The sequence below is a fragment of the Mustelus asterias genome, chromosome 6, assembly GCF_964213995.1.
Source record: "Mustelus asterias chromosome 6, sMusAst1.hap1.1, whole genome shotgun sequence".
Taxonomy (NCBI): Eukaryota; Metazoa; Chordata; class Chondrichthyes; order Carcharhiniformes; family Triakidae; genus Mustelus; species Mustelus asterias.
Window position 1 is genome coordinate 113,243,405 of NC_135806.1, and position 26,437 is coordinate 113,269,841.

At 45.0% G+C, this 26,437-nt stretch overlaps 1 protein-coding gene across 1 annotated transcript in view; it reads left to right on the plus strand.

Annotated features, from left to right (window-relative positions):
• Window positions 1–26,437, plus strand: part of pde8b (phosphodiesterase 8B) — a 316,839-nt gene that overhangs the window by 260,035 nt on the left and 30,367 nt on the right. The window contains exons 10-14 of the mRNA XM_078215444.1: window positions 11,938–11,992; window positions 19,504–19,555; window positions 20,511–20,588; window positions 21,618–21,691; window positions 23,625–23,789. Of these exons, the coding sequence (XP_078071570.1) occupies window positions 11,938–11,992; window positions 19,504–19,555; window positions 20,511–20,588; window positions 21,618–21,691; window positions 23,625–23,789 (424 nt within the window). The remainder of the gene's footprint in view (window positions 1–11,937; window positions 11,993–19,503; window positions 19,556–20,510; window positions 20,589–21,617; window positions 21,692–23,624; window positions 23,790–26,437) is intronic.

A 26,437-nucleotide genomic window follows, 5' to 3' on the forward strand; every position in this document is an offset into this window, starting at 1 on the left:
AGGGGCTGCTACCCTGTGGATCCAGAACTGGCTTGCCCAAAGGAGGCAAAGAGCGTGTATAGATGGGTCTTTTTCTAATTAGAGGTCGGTCACCAGCGGTGTGCCCCAGGGATCTGTTCTGGGACCCTTGCTGTTTGTCATTTTCATAAATGACCTGGATGAGGAAGTGGAGGGATGGGTTGGTAAGTTTGCCAATGACACGAAGGTTGGTGGGGTTGTGGATAGTCTGGAGGGATGTCAGAAGTTACAGAGGGACATAGATAGAATGTTTAACTGGAGTGAGAGTGGGGGAGAGAGTCTTAGCAGGAGTGCTGAGAGTAAGCTAAGAAGTGATTTAATTATTCATTTATTCATTTAAGGGTATTCCTAGTATATTTCGCGGGCTTTTTTCAGGGTTTTGAATTGAGGAAGTGAGGTCAGCTGAAGGGGATTCTGGGAGGTTGAGTCTTAGTACAAAAGGCAGTTACTTGGGGGGTTCGTCGGGAGCATAAAAAGCCGTCTGCACTATACAGCGGGCAGCGTCGGGAGCGGGCAGTGGAGTGAGTGGGGAGCAGAGTGTGCATTATAAGGGCTTTGGCTCACAGGGCTTGGGCTAAAAGGGCAAGGCAAGGCTAGTTATTTTTTACCCAACCCTATAAAGGATAAGGGTAGATATGAGTGATCGGCCAGTTCAGTGCTTCCGATGTGGGATGTGGGAGTTTCTGCAAACACCGAGCTTCCCAGAGGTTCACATATGTGCCAGGTGCGTGGAACTGCAGCTCTTGAGAGACCGTGTTAGGGAACTGGAGCTGCAGATCGCTGACCTTAGCCTAGTCAGGGAAAATGGGAGAAAAATTGACAGCAGTTATAGGCAACTAGTTACACCGGGGCATCGGGAGAATGACACGTGGGTCACAGTTAGGAGGAGTAAAGGGCAGAAGGGTAAAGTACAAGGGAGGTCTCCAGAGGTGTCTCAAAATAGGAAGGGCTTGGTGACAGGTGTGAGAGGGGAGGGGAGTGGACAGTTAGAAGAAGGGTCACCTGTGGTTGTCCCACTCCAAAACAGGTACATTGTTTTAGATAGTGTGGAGGAGTGTGCCTCTCCAGGGGTAAGACACAGTGACCAGGTCACTGGCACACAGTCAGGCTCTGTGGCCCGGAAAGGGAAGAGAGGGGTTAGGAGAGCGATAGTGGTGGGGGATGCGTCAGTTAGAGGGACAGACAGGCGATTCTGTGGGGGCGAACGGGACTCCAGGATGGTAGTCTGCCTACCTGGTGCTGGGGTCACGGATGTCTCCGAGCGGATAGGAGGCATTTTAAAAGGGGAAGATAAAGAAACGGATGTCATTATACACATTGGTGGAAATGACGTAGATAGGAAGAGTAGAGGGGTCCTAAGGGAGCAATTCAGGGAGTTGGGAAATAGGTTAAAAAGTAGGGTCACTAGGGTGGCCATCTCTGGGCTGCTCCCAATGCCTCGTGCCACTGAGGATAAGAATAGGGAGTTGGTTCAAATGAATGCCTGGCTAAAGGACTGGTCCAGGAGGGAGGGCTTTATTTTCATAGACCAATGGGAGGTTTTCAGGAGAGGATGGCACCTGTACAAGAGGGAGGGGTCACAACTAAGTTGGAAGGGCACAAATATCCTGGCTGGGAGCTTTGCTAGTGCAGTTCGGGGGGATTTAAACTAGTATGGCAGGGGGGTGGGGATCAAACTATTAGGTCTATAAGTGTGGTGGCTGGGGACGAGCTTGGGGCTGGGACAAGGCTGGCAAAGAAGAAGAGCACTCTGGGGGAGGACGACCTCACTGAGCCTGGGGGTCTGGAGTGCTTATACTTCAATGCAAGGAGCGTAGCAGGTAAAACAGACGAACTTGGGGCCTTAATGCGCACGAGGAATTTGGATGTGGTTGCGGTGACGGAGACTTGGTTGAAAGAGGGACAGGACTGGCAGCTGAATATTCCAGGGTACAAGTGTTTTAGGCGAGACAGAGGAGGGGCCAAAAGAGGTGGGGGAGTAGCGGTATTGGTTGGAGAGCATATTACAGCGGTGCAGAGGGAGGACAATTCGGAGGAGTCGTGTAGCGAGTCACTCTGGGTGGAGCTTAGAAACAGGAAAGGCGCAGTCACTATGTTGGGGGTGTACTACAGGCCCCCCAACAGCCCAAGGGAAGTGGAAGAATGGATATGTCAGGAGATACTGGATAGGTGCAGGAAATATAGGGTTGTTGTAGTGGGAGACTTCAATTTCCCTGGTATAGACTGGAAATCGCTGAGGGCAGGGACTCTGGATGGTGAGGCATTTGTAAAATGTGTACAGGAGGGTTCGTTGGAACAATATGTGGACAGCCCAACTAGAGAGGGGGCTATACTGGACCTGGTGCTGGGGAATGAGCCCGGTCAGGTCTTCAAAGTTTTGGTCGGGGAACATGTGGCAAATAGTGACCACAATTCTGTTAGCTTTAGGATAGTGATGGAAAAGGATGAGTGGTGTCCCAAGGGTAAGGTGTTGGATTGGGGGAAGGCTAACTTTATTGGGATCAGGCAGAAATTGGCAGCTCTTGATTGGGAGAGGCTGTTTGAGGGTAAATCCACATCTGGTATGTGGCAGTCTTTTAAGGAACGGTTGTTAGGGCTACAGGACAAGCATGTGCCTGTAAAAAAGAAGGATAGGAAGGGTAGGATTAGAGAACCGTGGATAACCAGGGAAATTGAGGGACTGGTCAAAAGGAAAAGAGAGGCGTATGTTAGGTCCAAGCAGCTAAAAACGGAGGGAGCTCTGGAGGAGTATAATGAAAGTAGGAAAATACTCAAACGGGGAATTAGAAGAGCAAAAAGGGGTCACGAAATGTTCTTGGCAGACAGGATTAAGGAGAATCCCAAGGCATTTTATTCATACGTTAGGAACAAAAGGGTTGTAAGGGAAAAAATCGGACCTCTCAGGGACAAAAGTGGGGACTTATGCTTGGAGCCCAAAGAGGTAGGGGAGATCCTAAATGAATACTTTGCGTCGGTATTCACAAAGGAGAGGGATGTGTTGACTGGGAGTGTCTCGGAGGGGAGTGTTGAACCGTTGGAGAAAATCTCCATTACAAAGGAGGAAGTGTTAGGTTTGTTAGAGAATATAAAGACTGACAAATCCCCAGGGCCTGATGGAATCTATCCAAGGCTGCTCAGGGAGACGAGAGGTGAAATCGTTGGGCCTCTGACGCAAATCTTTGTCTCGTCACTGGACACAGGTGAGGTCCCAGAGGATTGGAGGATAGCCAATGTGGTCCCGTTATTTAAGAAGGGTAGGAAGGATAACCCGGGTAATTATAGGCCGGTGAGCTTGACGTCCGTGGTGGGGAAGTTGTTGGAGAAGATTCTTAAAGATAGGATGTATGCGCATTTAGAAAGGAATAAACTCATTAACGATAGTCAACATGGTTTTGTGAGGGGGGGGTCATGCCTCACGAACCTGGTGGTGTTTTTTGAAGAAGTGACCAAAATGGTTGACGAAGGAAGGGCCGTGGATGTTGTCGATATGGATTTTAGTAAAGCATTTGACAAAGTCCCTCATGGTAGGCTAGTGAAAAAGGTTGGATCCCATGGGATAAAGGGGGAGGTGGCTAGATGGGTGGAGAACTGGCTTGGTCATAGAAGACAGAGGGTGGTAGTGGAAGGGTCTTTTTCCGGCTGGAGGCCTGTGACTAGTGGTGTTCCGCAGGGCTCTGTATTGGGACCTCTGCTGTTTGTGATTTATATAAATGATCTGGAAGAAGGAGTAACTGGGGTGATCAGTAAGTTTGCGGACGACACAAAACTGGCAGGACTTGCAGATAGTGAGGAACATTGTCAGAGGCTACAGAAGGATATAGATAGGCTGGAAATTTGGGCAAGGAAATGGCAGATGGAGTTCAATCCTGATAAATGCGAAGTGATGCATTTTGGTGGGAATAATGTAGGGAGGAGCTACACGATAAATGGAAGAACCATAAAGGGTGTAGAGACGCAGAGGGACCTGGGTGTGCAAGTCCACAGATCTTTGAAGGTGACGTCACAAGTGGAGAAGGTGGTGAAGAAGGCATATGGCATGCTTGCCTTTATAGGACGGGGCATAGAGTATAAAAGTTGGGGTCTGATGTTGCAGATGTATAGAACGTTGGTTCGGCCGCATTTGGAATACTGCGTCCAGTTCTGGTCGCCACACTACCAGAAGGACGTGGAGGCTTTGGAGAGAGTACAGAGGAGGTTTACCAGGATGTTGCCTGGTATGGAGGGGCTTGGTTATGAGGAGAGATTGGGGAAACTGGGATTGTTCTCCTTGGAAAGACGGAGGATGAGGGGAGACTTAATAGAGGTGTATAAAATTATGAAAGGCATAGATAGGGTGAACGGTGGGAAGCTTTTCCCCGGGTCGGTGGTGACGTTCACGAGGGGTCATAGGTTCAAGGTGAAGGGGGGGAGGTTTAACACAGATATCAGAAGGACATATTTCACACAGAGGGTCGTGGGGGCCTGGAATGTGTTGCCGGGCAAGGTGGTGGAGGCGGACACACTGGGAACGTTTAAGACTTATCTAGACAGCTATATGAACGGAGTGGGAATGGAGGGATACAAAAGAGTGGTCTAGTTTGGACCAGGGAGCGGCGCGGGCTAATTGTTCCTGGTTTCTCGTTTCAAGGCTTCATTCTACAATCATCTTGCTGGTGCCAGTACAGAGTGAGACTGCGGATAGTTGGGAACCTGTCTCGGGGGCAGGGAATTCATATGGTGTTCGTGGAAGTGGAAATGACTAGGGTTGGGAAGCATTTTCCGATCGGGGCCATTGTGATCTCCTGGACTCGTTTCGATCGCCTCAGGGGGTCGGAGAGGAATTTCCCAGATTTTTTTTTCCCCATATTGGCCCTGGGGTTTTTCACTCTGGGTTTTCGCCTCTCCCTGGAGATCACATGGTCTGGAATGGGGGGGTGGGGGTAAGTTAATAGGTTGTAATGAACAAAGCATCGTAGCTGTGAGGGACAGCTCGGTGGATAGGATATTGGTATGTAGATAGGCTGGAAAATTGGGCGGGGATCCTGGATTCAGGATTCAATCCTGGACCGGGGAGCGGCGCGGGCTTGGAGGGCCGAAGGGCCTGTTCCTGTGCTGTATTGTTCTTTGTTCTTTGTAAGACTAGGCGGAGAAGTGGCAGATGGACTTCAACCCAGATAAATGCGTAGTGGTCCATTTTGGCAGGTCAAATGGGATGAAGGAGTACAATATAAAGGGAAAGACTCTTAGTACGGTAGAGGATCAGAAGGACCTTGGGGTCTGGGTCCATAGGACTCTAAAATCTGCCCAGCAGATGGAGGAGGTGGTTAAGAAGGCGTATGGTGTGCTGGCCTTTATCAATCGAGGGATTGAGTTTAGGAGTCCGGGGATAATGATGCAGCTATATAAGACCCTCGTCAGACCCCACTTGGAGTACTGTGCTCAGTTCTGGTCGCCTCATTACAGGAAGGATGTGGAAAAGATTGAAAGGGTGCAGAGGAGATTTACAAGGATGTTGCCTGGATTGAGTGGCATGCCTTATGAGGATAGGTTGAGGGAACTCGGTCTTTTCTCCTTGGAAAGACGTAGGATGAGAGGAGACCTAATAGAGGTATATAAGATGTTGAGAGGCATAGATCGGGTGGACTCTCAGAGGCTTTTTCCCAGGGTGGAAATGTCTGCTACTAGAGGACACAGGTTTAAGGTGCTGGGGGGTAGGTACAGGGGAAATGTTAGGGGGAAGTTTTTCACACAGAGGGTGGTGGGCGAGTGGAATCGGCTGCAGTCAGTGGTGGTGGAGGCGAACTCAATAGGGTCTTTTAAGAGACTCCTGGATGAGTACATGGGACTTAATAGGATGGAGGGTTATAGGTAGGTCTAAAAGGTAGGGATATGTTCGGCACAACTTGTGGGGCCGAAGGGCCTGTTTTGTGCTGTAGTTTTCTATGTTTCTATTATTTACCACACCACCAATTTTGTGTCATCTGCGAATTTTCTTATCAAACCTCCTACATTCACGTCCAGATCATTAATGTACACTACGAACAATAAGGGAACTAGCACTGATCCCTGCGAAACACCATTGGACACAGGCTTAAAGTCACAAAAACAATCTTTGACCATTACCCTCTGCCTCCTGCCACTAAGCCAATTTTGGATCCAGTTTGCCAATTGCCTTGGATCCCATGGGCTCTTACCTTCTTCATCAGCCTCCTATGTGGGACCTTGTCAAAAGTCTTAGTCAAGCCCATGTAGACTACATCAACTGCACTACCCTCATCTACACACCTAGCCACTTCCTCAAAAAATTCAATCTTACTTGTGATACATGATTTCCCTTCCACAAAACCATGCTAACTATCCTTGATTAATCCTTGCCTTCCCAAGTGGAGATTAATTCTGTCCCTCAGAATATTTTCCAATTGGTTCCCTACCACTGAAGTTAGACTCACTGGCCTGTAATTTCCTGGTTTTTCCCGACTTCTCTTCTTGAATAACGATACCACATCAGCTGTTCTCCAGTCCTCTGGCACTTCTCCTGTGATGTGGAGATGCCGGTGTGGGACTGAGGTAAGCACAGTAAGAAGTCTCACAACACCAGGTTTAAGTTCAACAGGTTTATTTGGTAGCACAAGCCACAAGCTTTTGGAGCACTACCCCTTCATCAGGTGTTGGACTTTAACCTGATGTTGTGAGACTTCTTACTGTACTTCTCCTGTAGCCAGAGAAGATTTGAAAATTATCAGAATCGCTGCAATCTCCTCCCTTGCCTCCCACAGCAGCTTGGGATACATTTCACCTGGGCCCGGGGATTTTTCCACTTTTAGGCCCATTAAAACCATTAATACCTCCTCTTTCTAATTTTTTTTTAAGTAACCCCCTGCACCTTTTTTACTCCTACGGCTTCCGCTGTTTTGAGCCCTTAGTATCTGCCATAAACCTCCCTTTTGTTCCTTATCCAACTCTGGATATCCTTTGACATCCAGAGTTCTCTGGACTTGTTGCTCCAATCCTTCACTTTCATGGGAACATGTTGATCCTTTTTGAATGAATCCCACTGCTCTGATGTAGATTTTCCTCAAGTTGCTGCTCCCAGTTAACTTTGGTCAGACCCTGTCTTATCCTCCCACAATTCAAACGTTTATTTCCGGTCGATCTTTGTGCCTTTCTATAACTATCTTCAATCCTATTGAGTTATGGTCCCCATCACCAAAATGCCCCCCCACTGAAGCTTCTACCATTTGCCTGGCTTAATTCCCTAAAACTAGGTCCAGCACCACCCCCTCTCTTGTTGAACTTTCTATTTGGCATAAAAAATTCTCCCAGATGCATTTTAAGAATTCCGCTCCCGCTAACTAAGCCTTTCACACTTTGGCTATCCCAGTTAATATTGGGGACGTTGAAATCCACTACTATTATTCCCCTATTATTCTTACAGTTCTCAGAAATTTGCCTACATATCTGCCTTTCTATCTCTCCCTGACTGTTTAGGGGCCTATAGTACACTCCCAGCAATGTGATTGCCCCCTTGCCATTACTTTAGTTTAAGAACTCTTCCATTAAATTTATGTCCAGTAGAAATTTATTTAATTTTTTTTTAAAGTTGGAACTCTTACCTTAATGTAGCTTTAAGTTGGAGAAAAAAAACTTACCCATTACCTATTGAGTGTGTCGTGAGAGCTCTGCTCTGCCCGCTGATCCTTGGCACGTCAGCTCCTGTAGCTGTAACTTAACTCTTATTATCAAATTCATCAGTTGTTTTATATACATATATTGATTTTATATACTAGATCATTCCTCCTTTTCTCCAAATTCCCACTGTATCCAAATTCCCAATTGAGCCACTCTATTCAAGTGCCACTCCGTTCCAGAACCATTCTGTTCAGAACTGCTTTGCTCGCGCCCTCTTGCTCTTTATACGATTTCCAAGTTCCCAGTGATGACTCAATTGCCCTACACCTAGTGATTAGCACCTATTCAAAAACGAATACTTGCAACTGATTGACAGTTAACTGCTACTGGCGGGCAAGTTCTGTTAGCAGAATTTCTAAACTTCTAGATTTAAGTCGAGCTGCTAAACAAGGCTTCAGTTTTTACAGATTCCATTTACCAATACTTACCAAAACTTCGCACTGTCTCCAAATTCTCAATTAAGCCACTCTGTTCAGGTGCCACTCTGTTCCAGAACCACTCTGCTCTGAATCATATCAAACCCAAGATCCCCTGAGAACCACCGATGGCGAGATCCTACACATCGGCAAGGTGTCAGTCCTTGGCCGCTGTCTGGAGCACTTTGAAATACACTTCAATGCCAAGTGGACAGTGCATGATACTGCCATCAACCACATCCAACAGCAGCCAGTCAAACAAGAACTAGATGAATGTCCAACCCTGAAGGAAACGGTGACTGCCATCAATCAGCTGAAAAGCAACAAAGCCCTCGGAGTCAATGGAATTCCACCCAAAGTCTTGAAACATGGTGACCCTGCCCTATATACTAAACTCCATGAGTCTTTCATGGTCAGCTGGAAACAGGGTATGTTCCTAAAGGAGGTTTGTGACGCTGTTATTATCATCTTATTCAAAAATAATGGAGAAAAGTCAGACTGCTCCAATAACTATGGGGGTTATTACCCTCCGTTCTGTTGCTGGTAAGATCCTGGCCAGGATATCTCTGAACAGGCTTATACCTATCATTACCGATAAAACCTCCCAGCCAGTGTAGCTTCAGAGCAAACACAGGCACCACAGACAAGGTATTTTCACTCAGACAAATGCAGGAAAGTTGTTGTGAGCAAAACAAAGGTATGTACATCATTTTTGTAGGTTTCACCAAGGCATTCAACATTATGAGCAGAGATAAACTCTGAAAAATCCTTTAAAAATTTGGATGTGCATTATGTTTCTGAAGCAGCTTCATGTAAATCAGTGCGAACAAGTCAAGCAAACAAAGGTCTCTTGTGTCTCTTCCATATCTTTAGCTGTCCGGCAGAGGCACCCATCGGGAGGACCCTGATGCCCTGATGTGGACGACCCATGTTGGGGGGCAAAGCATGCTGCCAATGAGGGGGGGTGGTGGTGAGTCCCAATGTCTGTGGGGGGTGAGAGGGGGGTCTCCCAGTGCACTGAGATCAGGGCACCCTTATGAAATGGCACCCAAGCTCTCTGCAGCCGGCTCACCAGTATGTACAGATCCCACCCTCTCAGTACAGGTGCACAACTCACCAATCTCCAAACAAGTGACTTGAGTATCAAAGGATTTGATGCAGATTGGTGTGGTTCATCCATTTTTTCTTGCCATTATGACACTTAGAAATTTTTTGTGAAAACTCCACCCGAGGCATCTACATTGCAAGCAAAGAAATGCTGCCTAGAGAATTGATTTGGTTTGAGTGTTAAAACTACAGTTTATTTAAAAGAATTCAGCGAGCCATGGAAGGCTATATCGTCATGGAGATGGGCAGAGATTGAGAAATTTCCAGGGTTTAAATTTATGTTTGTTTGCTGGGTGGGAGAGGTGGGGTTGTTGTTCTGTGGGAGAGGTAAAGCCCAACTGTTAGTGGCCTACAGGCAAAAGAAACTAAGGTTTGCTCACTCTGGGGCTCAGTAGAAGTCCTAGGAAGCTGAGGAGGTAGCAGAAGGTCACAGGCTTCATGCTGGAAAAGGTTAGAGCTCAGAAGAAGCCATGAGACCCATAGAACCATAGAAAATTACAGCTCAGAAACAGGCCTTTTGGCCCTTCTTGTCTGTGCCGAACCATTTTATGCCTAGTCCCACTGACCTGCACTTGGACCATATCCCTCCACACCCCTCTCATCCATGAACCCGTCCAAGTTTTTCTTAAATGTTAAAAGTGACCCTGCATTTACCACTTTATCCGGCATAGAACCATAGAAAATTACAGCTCAGAAACAGCCAATTATATCTTGGTGAAATCGAGGGGCAGTACCAAGCCAGGTAAGCTAGTTGGTTATTAAAGAGCTGAGATTGTGCCAGTAAGTAGAGTCTAGAGTCCAGACTTAGAAATTTTGAGGGTATGGAGCCTCGAGAGTCAAGGTTGAAAACTGAGAGGTGCAGTCTTTGAGGCAATTGAGTTGGTATGGGTTTGGTGGAATTCAGACACTGGATCTTTAAAAGTGAAAAGTTTGGAGTCCTTTGTGAGGGAGACAGAGTTTCAGTGAGATTGGTTGACTCACAGTGATGTCTGGGTGGGATGCTGAAAAATGCATGGGTGAGATCTGTCTTGGTTGTATTTGCTATGTATTGTACAGTGTGGTGTGTTTGACCACAGTTCACCTGTTAATCTACATGTACTTCATATAAACCCTAAATGTTAGAGTGCAAGATAGATATTATAAATTGTTTTCTCTTTGTGACCCTGTATAGTAAAGTTAATTTTTATTTGTTTGAAACCCATGGATTCTTGTGGCTTTACTCACTGAGCAAGTATCTTGAAACTCAAACTTTGTCTACTTTAAACAAAGAGTCAATGGTCTATAACCAAATCTTATCAGAAGCCTGGAGGCCTGGGCCAGAATCATAATATGCATCAGTTCAACTTTCTTGAGTTTTCATTTTTCCTCTTGAAAATTCACACTTGGTAAAACCTGGAGAAATGGACCTGACAGTTTAGGGTGGACCAATACATTGGCGTTATGCTGGTAACAACTTATAGACCACATGGCAGCACGGTAGCACAGTGGTTAGCACTGCTGCCTCATAGTTCCAGGGACCTGGTTTCAATTCCAGCCTTGGATGACTGTGGAGTTTGCACGTTTTCCCAGTGTCTGTGTGGGTTTCATTCAGATGCTCTGGTTTCCTCCCACAGTCCAAAGATGTGCAGGTAAGGTGGATTGGATATGTTAAATTGCCCCTTAGGTTGGATGGTATTAGCCATGGTAAATGTGTGGAATTACAAGGATAGGGTGGGAGAGATAAAATACTCGGCCAGAGGTGCAGACCCGATGGGCCAGATGGCCTCTTCTGCACTGTAGGGGTTCTATGAAATTTCAATCAGCAAGGGAGTTATTAAAAATAATGCTGGCTTGACTGTGATGTGACCGCTTAGCGCAGTGGTATGCAAACTTTGTTAATTGGAAGTTCAGCTCTACAGTTTAACACAATGGGCAGCATAATGGCACAGTGGTTAACACTGCTGCCTCACAGCACCAGGGACCCAGGTTCAATTCCGGCCTCAGGTCACTGTGTGGAGTTTGCACATTCTCCTCGTGTCTGTGTGGGTTTTCTCCCGGTGCTCCGGTTTCTTCCCACAGTCCAAAGATGTGTGGGTTAGGTTGATTGGCCATGCTAAATTGACCCTAGTGTCAGGGGATTAGCAGGGTAAGTACGTTGGGAACAGGGCCTAGGTGGGATTGTGGTCAGTGCAGACTCGATGGCTGAATGGCCTCCTTCTGCACTGTAGGGATTCTATGGGTTCTACAATTGTCAAATTCCAACTATAAAGTATTGATAAACACAGTTTTTGTGTGTAGAAAGTATATTCTGGGAATTACAGTCCATAATATTAGTACATATCACTAACAGGCATTCACCCATAAGCCAATATTTAAATAGTTAATGAAGCAAGTTCAGAGAACTATATCAAGCATTCCAAAGATTGGGTTTATTACGGCACAATGGTGCACATTAGGTCGGGGCACAATACTATGACAGGAGGGCTTTCCAAATGCTGTTGAAATGTTTTCTGATATCATAACAATGACGAAAGAGACTAAGGAACAAATAGAAGGATACAAAACCTTGACAATGTGAATGGTTGAGTGGGGAATCATATATTTTAGGGATTTTCCCCCTCAGTTGATCTGTAAAAAGTGCCTTAGTCATTGACTCAAAAATCACCATTTTCAACCTCTTGTTAAATGTTTGCCAATGCTTCATCTGATTCACTCAGGGGTGTAACTGTACTTTGTCTACTATCAATAGGAAAATTAGGCACTTTGTGTCCATCAAGAAATTGTGCAGTGACAACATTAAGCAGGTAAGAATTTTAACTGCTACTTTCCCCATTCTTTTCCTCTGAAGAGTTATTTTTTAATGAACGTAGGCTCTACACTGCCAATGGAAGCCAACACACTGTAATGAGGATCTATTGCAGTATTAACAATAGTTATAATTTCCATTTTACTTGATTTAACATTGCTGGTATATTTCTTTCTAATTAGATAGCTTTAATTGAGGTTTAAATAGTGAAACAATATTAAGCACACATTCCCGTCTTACCTAATTAGTGCTGTCCCTGTTGAAGCTGTTGCAGTCAGACTTTACTTTCTAAGCAATTAGCTTTAACTGGAGTTTCACCCATGCAACTCTGCATTATACTCACTTGGCTCCACACTCATAACCATTGTAAACTCTGCAACTATGAATCTTATTGTGTAATTGGATCTCTGTGAAATGTACCCTCTTCATATCTCTGAAGCAGTGCAAAAGATTGGCAGGATGTGAGAAGAGTTGGTAACAGGAGGATGATGTGGAGATGCCGGCGTTGGACTGGGGTAAACATGGTAAGAGGTTTAATAACACCAGGTTAAAGTCCAATAGGTTTATTTGGTAGCAAAAGCCACACAAGCTTTCGGAGCCCCAAGCCCCTTCTTCAGGTGAGTGGGAATTCTGTTCACAAACAGGGCATATAAAGACACAAACTCAATTTACATGAATAATGGTTGGAATGCGAATACTTACAGCGAATCAAGTCTTTAAGATACAAACAATGTGAGTGGAGAGAGCATCAATTCAGGTTAAAGAGATGTGTATTGTCTCCAGACAAGACAGCCAGTGAAACTCTGCAGGTCCAAGCAGGCTGTGGGGATTACAAATAGTGTGACATGAACCCAATATCCCGGTTGAGGCCGTCCTCATGTGTGCGGAACTTGGCTATCAGTTTCTGCTCAGCGACTCTGCGCCGTCGTGTGTCGTGAAGGCCGCCTTGGAGAACACTTACCCGAATATCAGAGGCCGAATGCCCGTGACCGCTGAAGTGCTCCCCAACAGGAAGAGAACAGTCTTGCCTGGTGATTGTCGAGCGGTGTTCATTCATCCGTTGTCGCAGCGTCTGCATGGTTTCCCCAATGTACCATGCCTCGGGACATCCTTTCTTGCAGCGTATCAGGTAGACAACGTTGGCCGAGTTGCAAGAGTATGTACCATGTACCTGGTGGATGGTGTTCTCACGTGAGATGATGGCATCTGTGTCGATGATCCAGCACGTCTTGCAGAGGTTGCTGTGGCAGGGTTGTGTGGTGTCGTGGTCACTGTTCTCCTGAAGGCTGGGTAGTTTGCTGCGGACAATGGTCTGTTTGAGGTTGTGCGGTTGTTTGAAGGCAAGAAGTGGGGGTGTGGGGATGGCCTTGGCGAGATGTTCGTCTTCATCAATGACATGTTGAAGGCTCCGGAGGAGATGACGTAGCTTCTCCGCTCCGGGGAAGTACTGGACACACGCATCTCCATTAAGGACGGTCACCTCAGCACTTCACTATACCGCAAGCCCACAGATAACCTCACAATGCTCCATTTCTCCAGCTTCCACCCTAAACACGTTAAAGAAGCCATCCCCTATGGACAAGCCCTCCGTATACACAGGATCTGCTCAGATGAGGAGGATCGCAACAGACACCTCCAGACGCTGAAAGATGCCCTCCTAAGAACAGGATATAGCGCTCGACTCATCGATCAACAGTTCCGACGTGCCACAGCAAAAAACCGCACCGACCTCCTCAGAAGACAAACACGGGACACGGTGGACAGAGTACCCTTCGTCATCCAGTACTTCCCCGGAGCGAAGAAGCTACGGCATCTCCTCCGGAGCCTTCAACATGTCATTGATGAAGACGAACATCTCGCCAAGGCCATCCCCACACCCCCACTTCTTGCCTTCAAACAACCGCACAACCTCAAACAGACCATTGTCCGCAGCAAACTACCCAGCCTTCAGGAGAACAGTGACCACGACACCACACAATCCTGCCACAGCAACCTCTGCAAGACGTGCCGGATCATCGACACAGATGCCATCATCTCATGTGAGAACCCCATCCACCAGGTACACGGTACATACTCTTGCAACTCGGCCACCGTTGTCTACCTGATATGCTGCAGGAAAGGATGTCCCGAGGCATGGTACATTGGGGAAACCATGCAGACGCTGTGACAACGGATGAATGAACACCACTCGACAATCACCAGGCAAGACTGCTCTCTTCCTGTTGGGGAGCACTTCAGCGGTCACGGGCATTCGGTCTCTGATATTAAGGTAAGCGTTCTCCAAGACGGCCTTCACAACACACGACGACGCAGAGTCGCTGAGCAGAAACTGATAGCCAAGTTCCGCACACATGAGGACGGCCTCAACCGGGATATTGGGTTCATGTCACACTATTTGTAATCCCCACAGCCTGCCTGGACCTGCAGAGTTTCACTGGCTGTCTTGTCTGGAGACAATACACATCTCTTTAGCCTGTCTTGATGCTCTCTCCACTCACATTGTTTGTATCTTAAAGACTTGATTAGCTGTAACTATTCGCATTCCAACCATTATTCATGTAAATTGAGTTTGTGTCTTTATATGCCCTGTTTGTGAACAGAATTCCCACTCACCTGAAGAAGGGGTTTGGGGCTTCGAAAGCTTGTGTGGCTTTTGCTACCAAATAAACCTGTTGGATTTTAACCTGGTGTTGTTAAACTTCTTAACAGGAGGATTGGCAGCCATTTAAATTTTCCTATTTTGGGGGTCCTGTTTCTAAAGTTTAAGATTTTTTTCTTCTAATGAATGTTCTCTGTTTATTACCTTTCCCACCTCCTTCTTCTTAAGGCATTGATTCTTTAATGGCATTTGGTTCTACAGATGCCAGACACTGACGCCTCACACAATTGAACATCAATGAAAAATTAATAGACAGAAATCAAAAGTAAAATTTTACGTCCTCTCCCCGAACAGCTGACAGGCAGGGGATGGGGGCCATAAAATTGGGTAGTATAGTGGTGCTGCTATGCATGCCACCTATCAGCCTGCACTGGTATCTTCATAGGATCCCTACAGTGCAGTGGGAGGCCATTCAGCCCATCGAGTCTGCACCAATTCTCTGACTGAGTATCTTAGCCAGGTTCTCTCCCCCGCCCTATCCCCATGGTCCCACACATTTCCCATGGCTAATCCATCTAATCTATGCATCGTGGAACACTAAGGGGCAATTTAGCATGGCCAATCCACCTAACCTGCACATCTTTGGACTGTGGGAGGAAACCGGAGCACCCGGAGGAAATCACGCAGATGGGGGAGGATGTGCAAACTTCACACAGACAGTCATCCAAGGCTGGAATTGAACCCGGGTCCCTGGCGGGGTGAAGCAGCGGTGCTAGCCACTGTACCGCCGTGCCATCCAGCACTTAATAAGCATTGGGTCAATTAAGGCCTATAAATGGTTAATTTACCAGCAGCAGGAGGTGTCCATGCCTTGTGGTGAGTCCTCCTGGTGAAACCTGATGGCCATTTTGCAAGCTGAAAGGGAGACCCTCTTGTTCAGGCACCCTGTGCCCAACAAATGCTCCCCCTATGTAGTTAACCGAGCCTCCCCCATATTTGCCCCCATCCCACACTGTCAAATTCAGCTCTCCAAGCTGCCTTGCTGGCCTGGACTCAGCAAAACCTGGGACTTACTTGGGTCTCTGGCTCCATGGTCCTTTTTTTGGAGACTGCCTGGAGTCACAAAAGTGATGGACTGCTGGGAGTATAGAGCTGCCCGCCATTTGATTCGCTCTCAGGAGGTAGGACTTCCTTCCAGTGGGTGGAAGTCTCGCCCTTAGTCATTTAACAGCCTAACAGTTGTTAAACTATTGAGGAGCGACCCACCCAAGCAGAGGCAGTCATACCCCAGCTTTTCAGCTACAGGACAGGGCCACCGCCTCTGTGTAAAATTTCAGGCCAGGATTGCAAAGCCTTACTGATTTCTTTTCTTCCTCTCTGTAACCTAGGAGTGCTGAGACCATGTATAGCACCTCTGCTACTAATTGGCTATGATCAGCCAATTCAAGAACAGATTGGGATTCAAAAGAGTTGCAATTCTGATCAGGTCAAATTACTTCAAATAAATAGATTTCCTACTCTATTAAATAATACTCACAAGAATTTGACATAATACTATAATAAGAGCACGACAAATAATGCACTGGAAATTTCAAGCTCCTTGATATTTGACTTTCCCTCCATTTACATTTCCAGTGAAGTTAAGCTGATTATTTGTACAATTGCCTGCTAAGTTGAGGATGTGAAACTTGTGATGCCCTCAAATTTTTGTTGGCTGAGATTCATTGTGCAGAGGAGCAGTTCATGGTTAGCCACGGCCTACTAACTTTATGTGAATAATACTGAAGTTAAGATGTGAATAGATTGAGATTGAATGCTTTCCACTTGAGCAAAGCTCCAGCTCTTGGGGGAAAAAAAATCATGCAAACCTCTGCTGGCATATAAAAGTAAAAAATCTCATTAGTTCTGCATCCAGTGTATTTCACAGGCAAGGTCTCTTGATGTACTAGTAGCTTATATTTGTTCATGTAAATCATTTTTGTCTGATTAGACACAGTTCATCTTGAGTCGCTTTGGATTGATTGTTCAAGTGCGTTGCATGTGACCTTTTATTAAATCCTTCGCAATGTAACTTCAATACTGTTCAGATTAAGCAGTGAAATCCTACAAGCCTGCGATACAGTTGATGGTTTAGTGGGCGACATTGTAAACAGCATGAGTGATTTACACTGTCATCAAATCATGAGAATGTTACAACTTTGACAACCTTGAATTCATTTTCAAATATTCTTTGAATAATGTGCACCATTCATTATAGGTTATCCTTTAAGATTGTTTTAGTGAGTCTTTCTAAGCATTAGCATGTAACTAGATATGCAATTGAACAAATTGCTGATGCGAGGACAATTTTGAACCACGTTAACCATGCGCAGGATTGGCAACACGGCTGCAAAATCCAGAGAGAATCTGAAATCACGAATCTCTCTGGCAAGATTGTGATTTCTGAATTTCAACCCCCCCTCGCCAGCGGAGTGATTTGAAATACACTGCAGGTACCCATGTCATTGGTGAGCACTCACTCCGGTACTTAACCACCTCACTGAATATTTAGCCAGCGAGATGTCAGGACAGCACTGTTGCCAACACATTTACATAAACATGAACCTGACAACCTCACCTTCTCCAAGGGGGATTTTGGAGGTGAGCTCTCAGGTAGTCATCCAGCTCCAGGATGTTAAATGCTCAGGGGGCAGTGGAGAGAACACAGGGGACACAGAAAAGTTTAACTCCGGTCCGGGGTGGGATTCAGTTTCGTGATCGGGGGTGAGAGGTCACTTGCAGACCTTGCCTTCCCTTCGTGTTGGGATGCCCCTTACTTTAAGGGGTTCTGGCAGCTGTTATGGGCACCCTCATAGCCTCTTGGTTTGGGGATGACCAGGACTAGGGAGTGAAGAACTCTTCCATTGTAGGGTGTGACATCTCATCAGTAATGTGGTGCCAGTGGTAGATTCTTGTGATGGTGCCCAAGTTCATGTGCAGGGTGCTAAAGCCATTGACCAGACTCTGCAGGAGAATGATGACTTGTACTGAGGACAGAGCTATATTGCAATGGTGACCTATCTCTACTGGTGCCTAGATTCACCTGTGCCCACTAGGAGCCCATAGTTTCTTACTCTTCCTCACCCTTCTGCTACGTCTAACTAACCCCAGGATCCACAGCTGAGGTGGCCGGCTGGCTGTGCCTGCTCACGCTGGTTATGCTTGATTTTATCCTGCAACAAAACAGATGGGGAGAGTTTAAGCGGGAGTCCTGCTAGTTCAAATGGCGATGAGGTGTGGCATGCGTCATACTTGAACGGGAGTGGGAATGTGAGGAGGAGACTATCTACTGAAGGAGGGACCATGGAGAGGTGGTAATGGGGGGTGGTGGGAGAGCACCACGTGATAGATGTTGGCAACCCACGAGGTAGCTGGTTAAGAGATAACCTTGGATGTACAAGGGATGTGTGAAGAGGTGCAGGGGGAGACTGGACGAGGCAGACTTACCCTGGCTGCGTGGAAAAGGTCACTCATCTTCGTGCAGCACTGCTGCCCTGCCCTCTTCTGTAGTGAGCTATCATTCACTAAGGCTGCCACTGCCTTCTAGGCAGGGGTTGTCACCTTGCTGGAAGGACATCTGCGCAACCGTGAGTAGAGGACATCTCGTCTTTGTTGCACACTATCTAAGAGTTTGGTCAGACTCCCACTAAGAATTGTTTTGCTGGCTTGCTGGCAGCCATCCCCCCTAATGGGTCTGAAACAAGTGCTGGGGAGGCATATATGTGGAGCTCACCACTGATTGCAGAGATTAGGTAGCTCCAGGGCGAGCGAATCAGCGGGAGGCCATCATGAATACGGTGTGATTCATGTGATAAAAAATAATTTTGTTAATGAAGCTCAATATTCTATGGGATTTCCCACTGCTGCCAGGATTCGCATAGTTTTTCTCACTGGAACCGACACTGTCAAGATTTGGCAAGATCTGCCCTATGTCACTATTTGCAGAATGCAGCCTTTCACCACCTGATCAACTCTGAGAGGTTTGTTTTCCTCAAATTCAAATTTGAACATTCAAGGCCATGGAGGTTCAAGGAGGTCAAATTTAACCCTTGGGTACTGGCCAGTCCCAGATACTTGGAGGCCCGGGCTTCAGTTGAATTTGGCTAGTGAGCTATTGGGTCATCAAAAAGATGGGACCGCAACTTCTGAGCTCCCCAGCATCAGATTGCTGGAGCTACCCCAAAGGTACGCAAGGGAACCCCTCTCAGACTTCACAGGTAAGGGTTTGCAGGACAATTGCACAGAAGCACAAACTTTCCCAAGGAAATCGCCCTGCCCTGTAAAGCATCTGAAAATGTGATTTCAGTTGTAAACTTTGGATGTTCCCAACAACATTACATTGATAGCTATTCAGAAAAAGTTAGAAGAATTAAAATCTCTTCTACCTTTTGTGCAATTCCTGTAAAGACCAAGACCAGCGGCCTCATGGGACTACCCCTACACCCACGAACTTTCCCAAGGAACACTCCATCTGCTTGGGATTCCTCTTACCCCCCCCCGCCACCAATCCCCCCCCCGCCCCTCCCCTTCCAGGTTAACACTCACCCCCTCTCTGACCTGACCCCCTGCTGCACCCGAGGTCCGACACCCTTCCACAATCCCCGCCCCCCCCCCCCCCCCCTCCAAGGACAAATCACACTTAAGTGTATTTGTGTATCTCAGTACCTTACTTTTGGCATTTTACTGGAAGTCCCACTTGCAGACAAATTATCAACTTATCTTTAAAATTTATTATAAAGTATTGTGATGGTGTGATCAATGAACCTGATTTTACAGCATTATGATGTTTTATAATTTCTTAAATTTTTATCATGTGTATGACATTCAAATTCTTTTACTATTGGATTCTGACTTATATTTTTGCCCATTAGGTCTACAATACGCACAGTGAGGACAAATATATGGAAGAAAATTCTCAATCAGGTGAGACACATCAAACATTTATTTTGGTTTAATAAGTGCTAGTGCTTTGTCACTTATGATACCGAGGCCTTGATATTGACAGGGGTGATGGAGTTTCCGAAGGAAACCCATCCAGAAGTCTGGATTTCCCCTCGTGTTAATTGCCTTTACCTCCAAAGTGTGCAACTTTTCTCCATCTAGGTTCCCTAACCAGATATCAGCTTGATAAACAAGCTTGGTAGGGAGAACTTTAGGACAGTTAGGGAGCTTGCTGCCGTTGCTGCTGGGAACCTGTGTGACTCTGATTCCTGAAGCCAGTGAGGGTGGGGGTGGCGTGTGATCCAATTGCAGGGTCGCTACATAGGTCAATACATAGGTTTCTGTCTTCCAAAGGTATTATAGGATTTTGGAAGCCCCAAATGGTAAGTTGAATTAGGTCCCAGATAACCCAAGCTCTCACTGAATGCGGAACAGGCTGAGTGGCCAACTTCTGTTCCTCTGTTACTACCAGATCATGGCTAGCTATTCAAGATCCTTGCTTTGTGTGATGAAAGTAACCAGCTTGAGGGTCACAAGTGAGGAGTGAGGAAAGCTGTGCTTTGACATATCCTGACAGTTAGGAGATTTTGCAGCAAAGGGTAGAAAGGATTAAATCTTACTTTAAATTAATTCAGAGAATATCAAGGACTTTGTAAATGCCATAATTAAATACTGATAGATTTTAAATACATTATTCACCATTTCATGTTGTTTGTTTCTCCCATTGTCTGCAGAAAACACAGTCCACTACAATGCATAATCTTCTGAAGCTTGAATATATTCTACTTTACCCTGATAAAGTTTACATTTTACATCCAATCTATCATCTTCTATAATTCTGGGCTACAACAGACTGGAGTGTCAATTATGGCACTTGCCTGTTGTAAAACTGGAAGGAGAAACACTGTATGACTATCATCATGTTCTTTCTTCATAGATTCACAATCATTGAAACATAAAGATAGGCGGAAAGGTTCCATTGATGTCAGATCAATAACATCAAGAAGAAGTGATGGTAAGAATACTTTTTCTACTATTTATACCGGGCCAACATTTGCTCTCAAAATACCGGTGAGCTTATGCCCCTTAGCACTATTTATGCATTTATAGTTCAGGAACTTCAAGTGAAGACCAGTTTCATGCTTAAATGCTAACACCAAAATATTGCAGGTCAAGTTGTGTCACTCTGCTGTTAACTTTGTGAACTAAACATTTTAGTAGCTGTCTCATCATGGAAATGTGCTGAATGGCAGGTAGTTGCTGGATAGTTGGGGTAAATGCAAACTCTTCACCATAGAAAGCTAAGTCTTGTTATTTTGAATGTAAGTACCTTTTTAAAAATGTGAGAAATGTTAATTACTGCCTTTTCCATCTTTTCCAACATTGCAAATTAACTATTATAGGTATAGAGTCTCAATTCTTCATGGATTTTAAAAATGTAAAAATGTATTTTTTTCTTTTCTTAATCTTTTCCCTCTCTTTCATTATCCAATCTTTCTGTCCCTCTCTTTAATTCTCTATATGTACTTCCTTTGACATTGAATCCAACCACTCTAATTTGCATTTCCTTCTCAGCCTGACCAGTTTGCTTCATAACTTTTCAATCTGATTAGTTAAGGAGATCCACATTTTCCATGTTTCCCTCACTGCAGCTTTATCATCTTACACTTTCAACAACTTGCCATAGAACAATTTTTAAAATCTATACATGCAAAGGCAATCCACAATGGATACCATTACCTGCTCAGCAAATTGTATATGCATTTTCACTAGAGTGATTAAAATCAAAAGATTTGTTGCATAATCTTTTTCACAGAAGCCGACCTATATTGGTTAATGCTGGTCTCGTATTTATATCGCAGATGTTATTTGAAGTGTTCATGTTATATCGTTGACTTTTACTGAATTTATATTGAAGCCATAATCACTTCATAAACTTGTGCCATAAAGTGTCCTCAGTAATTGCTCAACTTAATTGGTAAATGTGAATATGTTATCAGTGTGGGACACCTGAAAGCCTTTTCTTTGGTACTTATTTCTGCAGGGAGTTCATTCAACCGTCGACATTCCTCAATGGCAAGGATTCATTCCATGACAATCGAAGCTCCAATTACAAAGGTGAGTTAACAAGCATTTTAATAAGGTAATGTTTCCATTCCATGAACTGTATGCTTTGTATTGTTTTATACCTTTAAAATTTAGCGGTAATGTTCAAAAAGTGCAAACCAAATATAGAATCCAAAATAGCAACCATTTCAGAACATCTTTGAAATTCATGCTGTGTCATTCAAATGACGCAAACAAATAATTAAATAGAATGAAGTACATTTTTACCTTTATGAGTTTAATACATCTACTGCCAAGAGGAGTTGTTAAAACAAACCCTTGTGCATAGCACATCTTCCATAAAAAGAAAAGAAGATGGGTAAAGATGTTTCCTAGAATGAGGAATCCTAATATCCAAAGTTACCTTAAAAGTCAATGTATAATGGTGTAAGAATGGGAAATTGCATGGCCATAAGCAATGGATGCTTCGGCAGTGGAATCCTAGTAGATCTCATGGTTCTATGTTTTTGGAGCCCTTCTTAAAGCTAAAATGAGTACCATGATGCCCAAGCCCCACTGGGTCACAAGCAGAATTGTTATAGTAGATCTCCATGCTCCTGAGACAAAGAAGATAAGATGATGATCATGAATGACTTTGATAAAGTAAACGGAGAAGATTCTGTGACAGAAGAGACAGTAACCAGAGGATACAAATTTAAGGTGATTGTCAGAAGAACCAGGAACGAGAACGTTTTTTACAGAGCAAGTTGGTACGATCTGGAATGCATTGCTTGAATGGCTGGTGGAAGGTAGTTCAGTAACAAAATTCTAAATGACATTGGATATATGCTTGAAGGGACAGAATTTCTGAGCTAAAAGGAAAGAGAGGGGAGTGTGACTAATTAGATAGAACTATTAGAGTCAGCACAGGTTTGGCGGTCTGCAAGGCCTCTTCCAAGCTGCCTCAGTTATGATACCAAGTACCAAATTGAAAAGGAACTTTAGCAAGGTACCAGATGATTGCTGGGATATATAGCGCTGCACCCCAACATTTATTAGCACCCCACCTCCACTCCCACAAGGGAAAAGTAAAACACTTGGGGTCAGATTTTCATCTCTTCATTGCTTCAACGGCTTATCAAATGTCAGAAGTGACAGTCTGGAAATCACATTATTTAATGCTCATGTACTTCTGCAAAATAAAATCCTATCATTGCTCACTGCATATTAAACATATATAACATGGTAAAGCATTTTGTTATGACACATAGTTGGCGACACCTTCTGAACGTACCTTTCATATTGATTCTGACTCCAAATCATGGTTTCCCCATGGTTCAAGACACCTCTATGCTGGTGCAAAATACATTGTCTTCCAAAACTGGCTCAACTCCATAATGATTGCAGAAATTCTAAAATGCCCATACCTACAATGGCATCATCAACATTGGAACATCAGCATGTGGGCTCACAATTATCCCCTATCCCACCTTGCTGAAAATTTCAGGTGCCAAAAAGGTGGGCAGGAATTCCAGATTTGGATACCACCTACCATTTTTAAACCCCATCCGTACAGTTCGACTCCTTGTCCAGATGAGAAAATCAGACCTTGGAGTGGGATGGAGGTTGGAGGAGGTTGGGGGATGGGGGTTGCTTAACAACCTAACTTCCAGTGCACAGCAACTTTTATCTTTTGTAATCTATCCAAAGTCCCAACACTCAAAGGGCAGATGCAAACTTGACTGAGAAAGCAGAGCAATGCAACAGATTATTAAAATAATAGTGCTGCAAAGGGTTACAGTAATATGTTTGCTATCTGGTAAAACACAGATTTTATGCATAAGCATTCGGAATTAGATCAATTTTGGGTAGAAATTCATTGCAATGTTTGTCTGTGGTTCAAAGGATAACAGCTTTCGTGCACCTGCATATTATTGATTTTATATTTAAAACCCAAAGACTCCTTGGAAAAGTAATTTTTTCCCCTCCTTTTCCATTTTTGAAGGTCATCAATATAATTAACACTGCCCAAGAGAACAGTCCTGTAACAGTCGCTGAGGCCTTGGACAGGGTTCTGGAAATATTAAGAACAACTGAACTCTACTCGCCGCAGCTCGGTACCAAAGATGATGATCCCCACACCAATAATCTTGTTGGAGGTCTCATGACTGTGAGTTAGTAAGGAACACCTTTCACTTTTTATTCAGCAATGTATTGATCATTGGAGTACTCACTTCAGAATCAGACCATGAAATATACCACAACAATATTAGCTTCTCTAGCCTTCTATTTTCTATGTTTCGATATAAGAAAATGTTTTTATATCAGCCTACAGAAAATGACAGGAAGGGAAAAATTACTTGGTCTATCAAGCCTCCCACACGAGTAAGATGGGGGAGGGTAGGGTTCCTCAATCTGCACTAACTTGTGCATGATCGAGGGCATGGACATGAGGCAGTGGGTGGCCGCTAACATCCTTTATCCTTGCTGTCAACCCCCTGGTTTCTCTCTTTCCATGGCCTTCTTCCCTATGATACCCTCTAATAGCAATTACCCTTTTTCTTGGTCCGTTCCTTGATCCTAGGACTGTGGGAGTCTTGTCCTGACAACAGCCCTCTCTCTTCCATGGAGCTGCCGACCGCTGATTGACCAGCAGCTCTTGGCAGGCAGAATGTCATCTTCCAAGGTCCTCAGTCAGGAGGAAGGCCCATTGCTGTCCACTTAGCTGCCTGATGGACAGAAGATATGGTGGGCGTTCCTCCTCAGAGTAATCCAGCACTGGGTATGTCATCACTGCTCCATTTTTAAAAATTCATTGGATATGGACATTGCTGACTCGGCCTTCATTTATTGTCCATCCCTAATTGCCTTTGAGAAGGTGGAGAGCTGGCTTCTTAAATCATTGCAGTTCATCTAGTGTAGACACACCCAGAGTGCTATTAGGAAAGGACATCCAGGATTTTGACCCAGTGACAGTGAAGGAATATAATTCCATGTTAAAATGGTGTGTGATCTGGGGGGAGCTTGCACATCATGGTGTTCCCATGTGCCTGCTGTCCTGTTCTTCTGGATGGTAGAGTTTGTGAGTTTGGGAAGTCCTGTTGAAGAACCCTGTTCAGGTTTCCACTAAATATAGCAGATAGGGCCCTATCATTGCAGCCTCACCTGTCTGTTTAAAAATGAACTCGGTCAGCTTGGGGTAGACATCTTTTTTTTCTGCAATTTTAACTTGTAGGCTTGTGTAAACTGAAGACTTGTGCTCCAGAACAAGCCACACCCCTAACTAAGCTGTTCCAGTATAACTGCAACACTGACATCTACCCAGCAATGTGGAAAATTGCCCATGTGTGATCTGTACAAAAAAAGCAGGATAAATCCACCCAGTCATTGACTGCCCCAGTCGCCGACTCTCGATCATCAGTAAAGTGATGGAAGTTGTCACCAACTGTGCTATCAAGTGGCACTTATTCAGCAATAACCTGACTGAAATGCTCAGTTTGGGTTCCTCAGCGCCATCTAGACTCATGGTCCAAACATGGACAAAGGACCCAAAATCAACAGGTGAGGCAAGGATTATTGCTCTTAACATCAAAGCAGCAATTGACCGAGTATGGCATCAAAAAGCCCAAGCAAAACTGAAGACAAGGGGAATAAGGAAGGAAACTTTCCACTGGTTGGAGTCATACCTAACACAAAGGAAGATGGTTGTGGTTGTAGGACGTCAATTATCTCGCTTCCAGGATGTCATTATAGGAGTTCCTCAGGATAGTGTCCTCGTCCCAACCACCTTCAGTTGCTTCATCAATAACTTTCACCGTATCATAAGGTCAGAAGTGGGGATGTTTGCTGATGATTACACAGTGTTCAGCATCAGTTACAGCTCTTCGGAAAGCGAAGCAATCCATGAACATATGCAGCAGTTTGTAAATCCCAATAACAGAATTAGATTTCTCCTGGGTGCTTCGGTTTAGAAACATACATAGAAACATAGAAAAACTACAGCACAAACAGGCCCTTCGGCCCACAGGTTGTGCCAAACACATCCCTACCTTCTGGACCTACCTATAACCCTCCATCCCATTAAGCTCCATGTACTCATCCAGGAGTCTCTTAAAAGACCCTATGGAGTTCGCCTCCACCCTCCTGACGGCAGCCAATTCCACTCGCCCACCACCCTCTGTGTGAAAAACTTACCCCTAACATCTCCCCTGTACCTACCCTCCAGCACCTTAAACCTGTGTCCTCTCGTAGCAGACATTTCCACTCTGGGAAAAAGCCTCTGAGAGTCCACCCGATCTATGCCTCTCAACATCTTATACACCTCTATTAGGTCTCCTCTCATTCTTCGTCTTTCCAAGGAGAAAAGACCGAGCTCCCTCAGCCTATCCTCATAAGGCATGCCACTCAATCCAGGCAACATCTTTGTAAATCTCCTCTGCACCCTTTCAATCTTTTCCACATCCTTCCTATAGTGAGGCGACCAGAACTGAGCACAGTACTCCAAGTGGGGTCTGACGAGGGTCTTATATAGCTGCATCATTATCCCCGGACTCCTAAACTCAATCCCTCGATTGATAAAGGCCACCACACCATACGCCTTCTTAACCACCTCGTCCACTTGTGGGGCCGATTATAGAGTCCTATGGACCCGGACCCCAAGGTCCTTCTGATCCTCTATAGTACGAAGAGTCTTTCCCTTTATATTGTACTCCTTCATCCCATTTGACCTACCAAGATGGACCACGACGCATTTATCTGGGTTGAAGTCCATCTGCCACTTGTCCGCCCAGTCTTGCATCCTATCTATGTCCCTCTGTA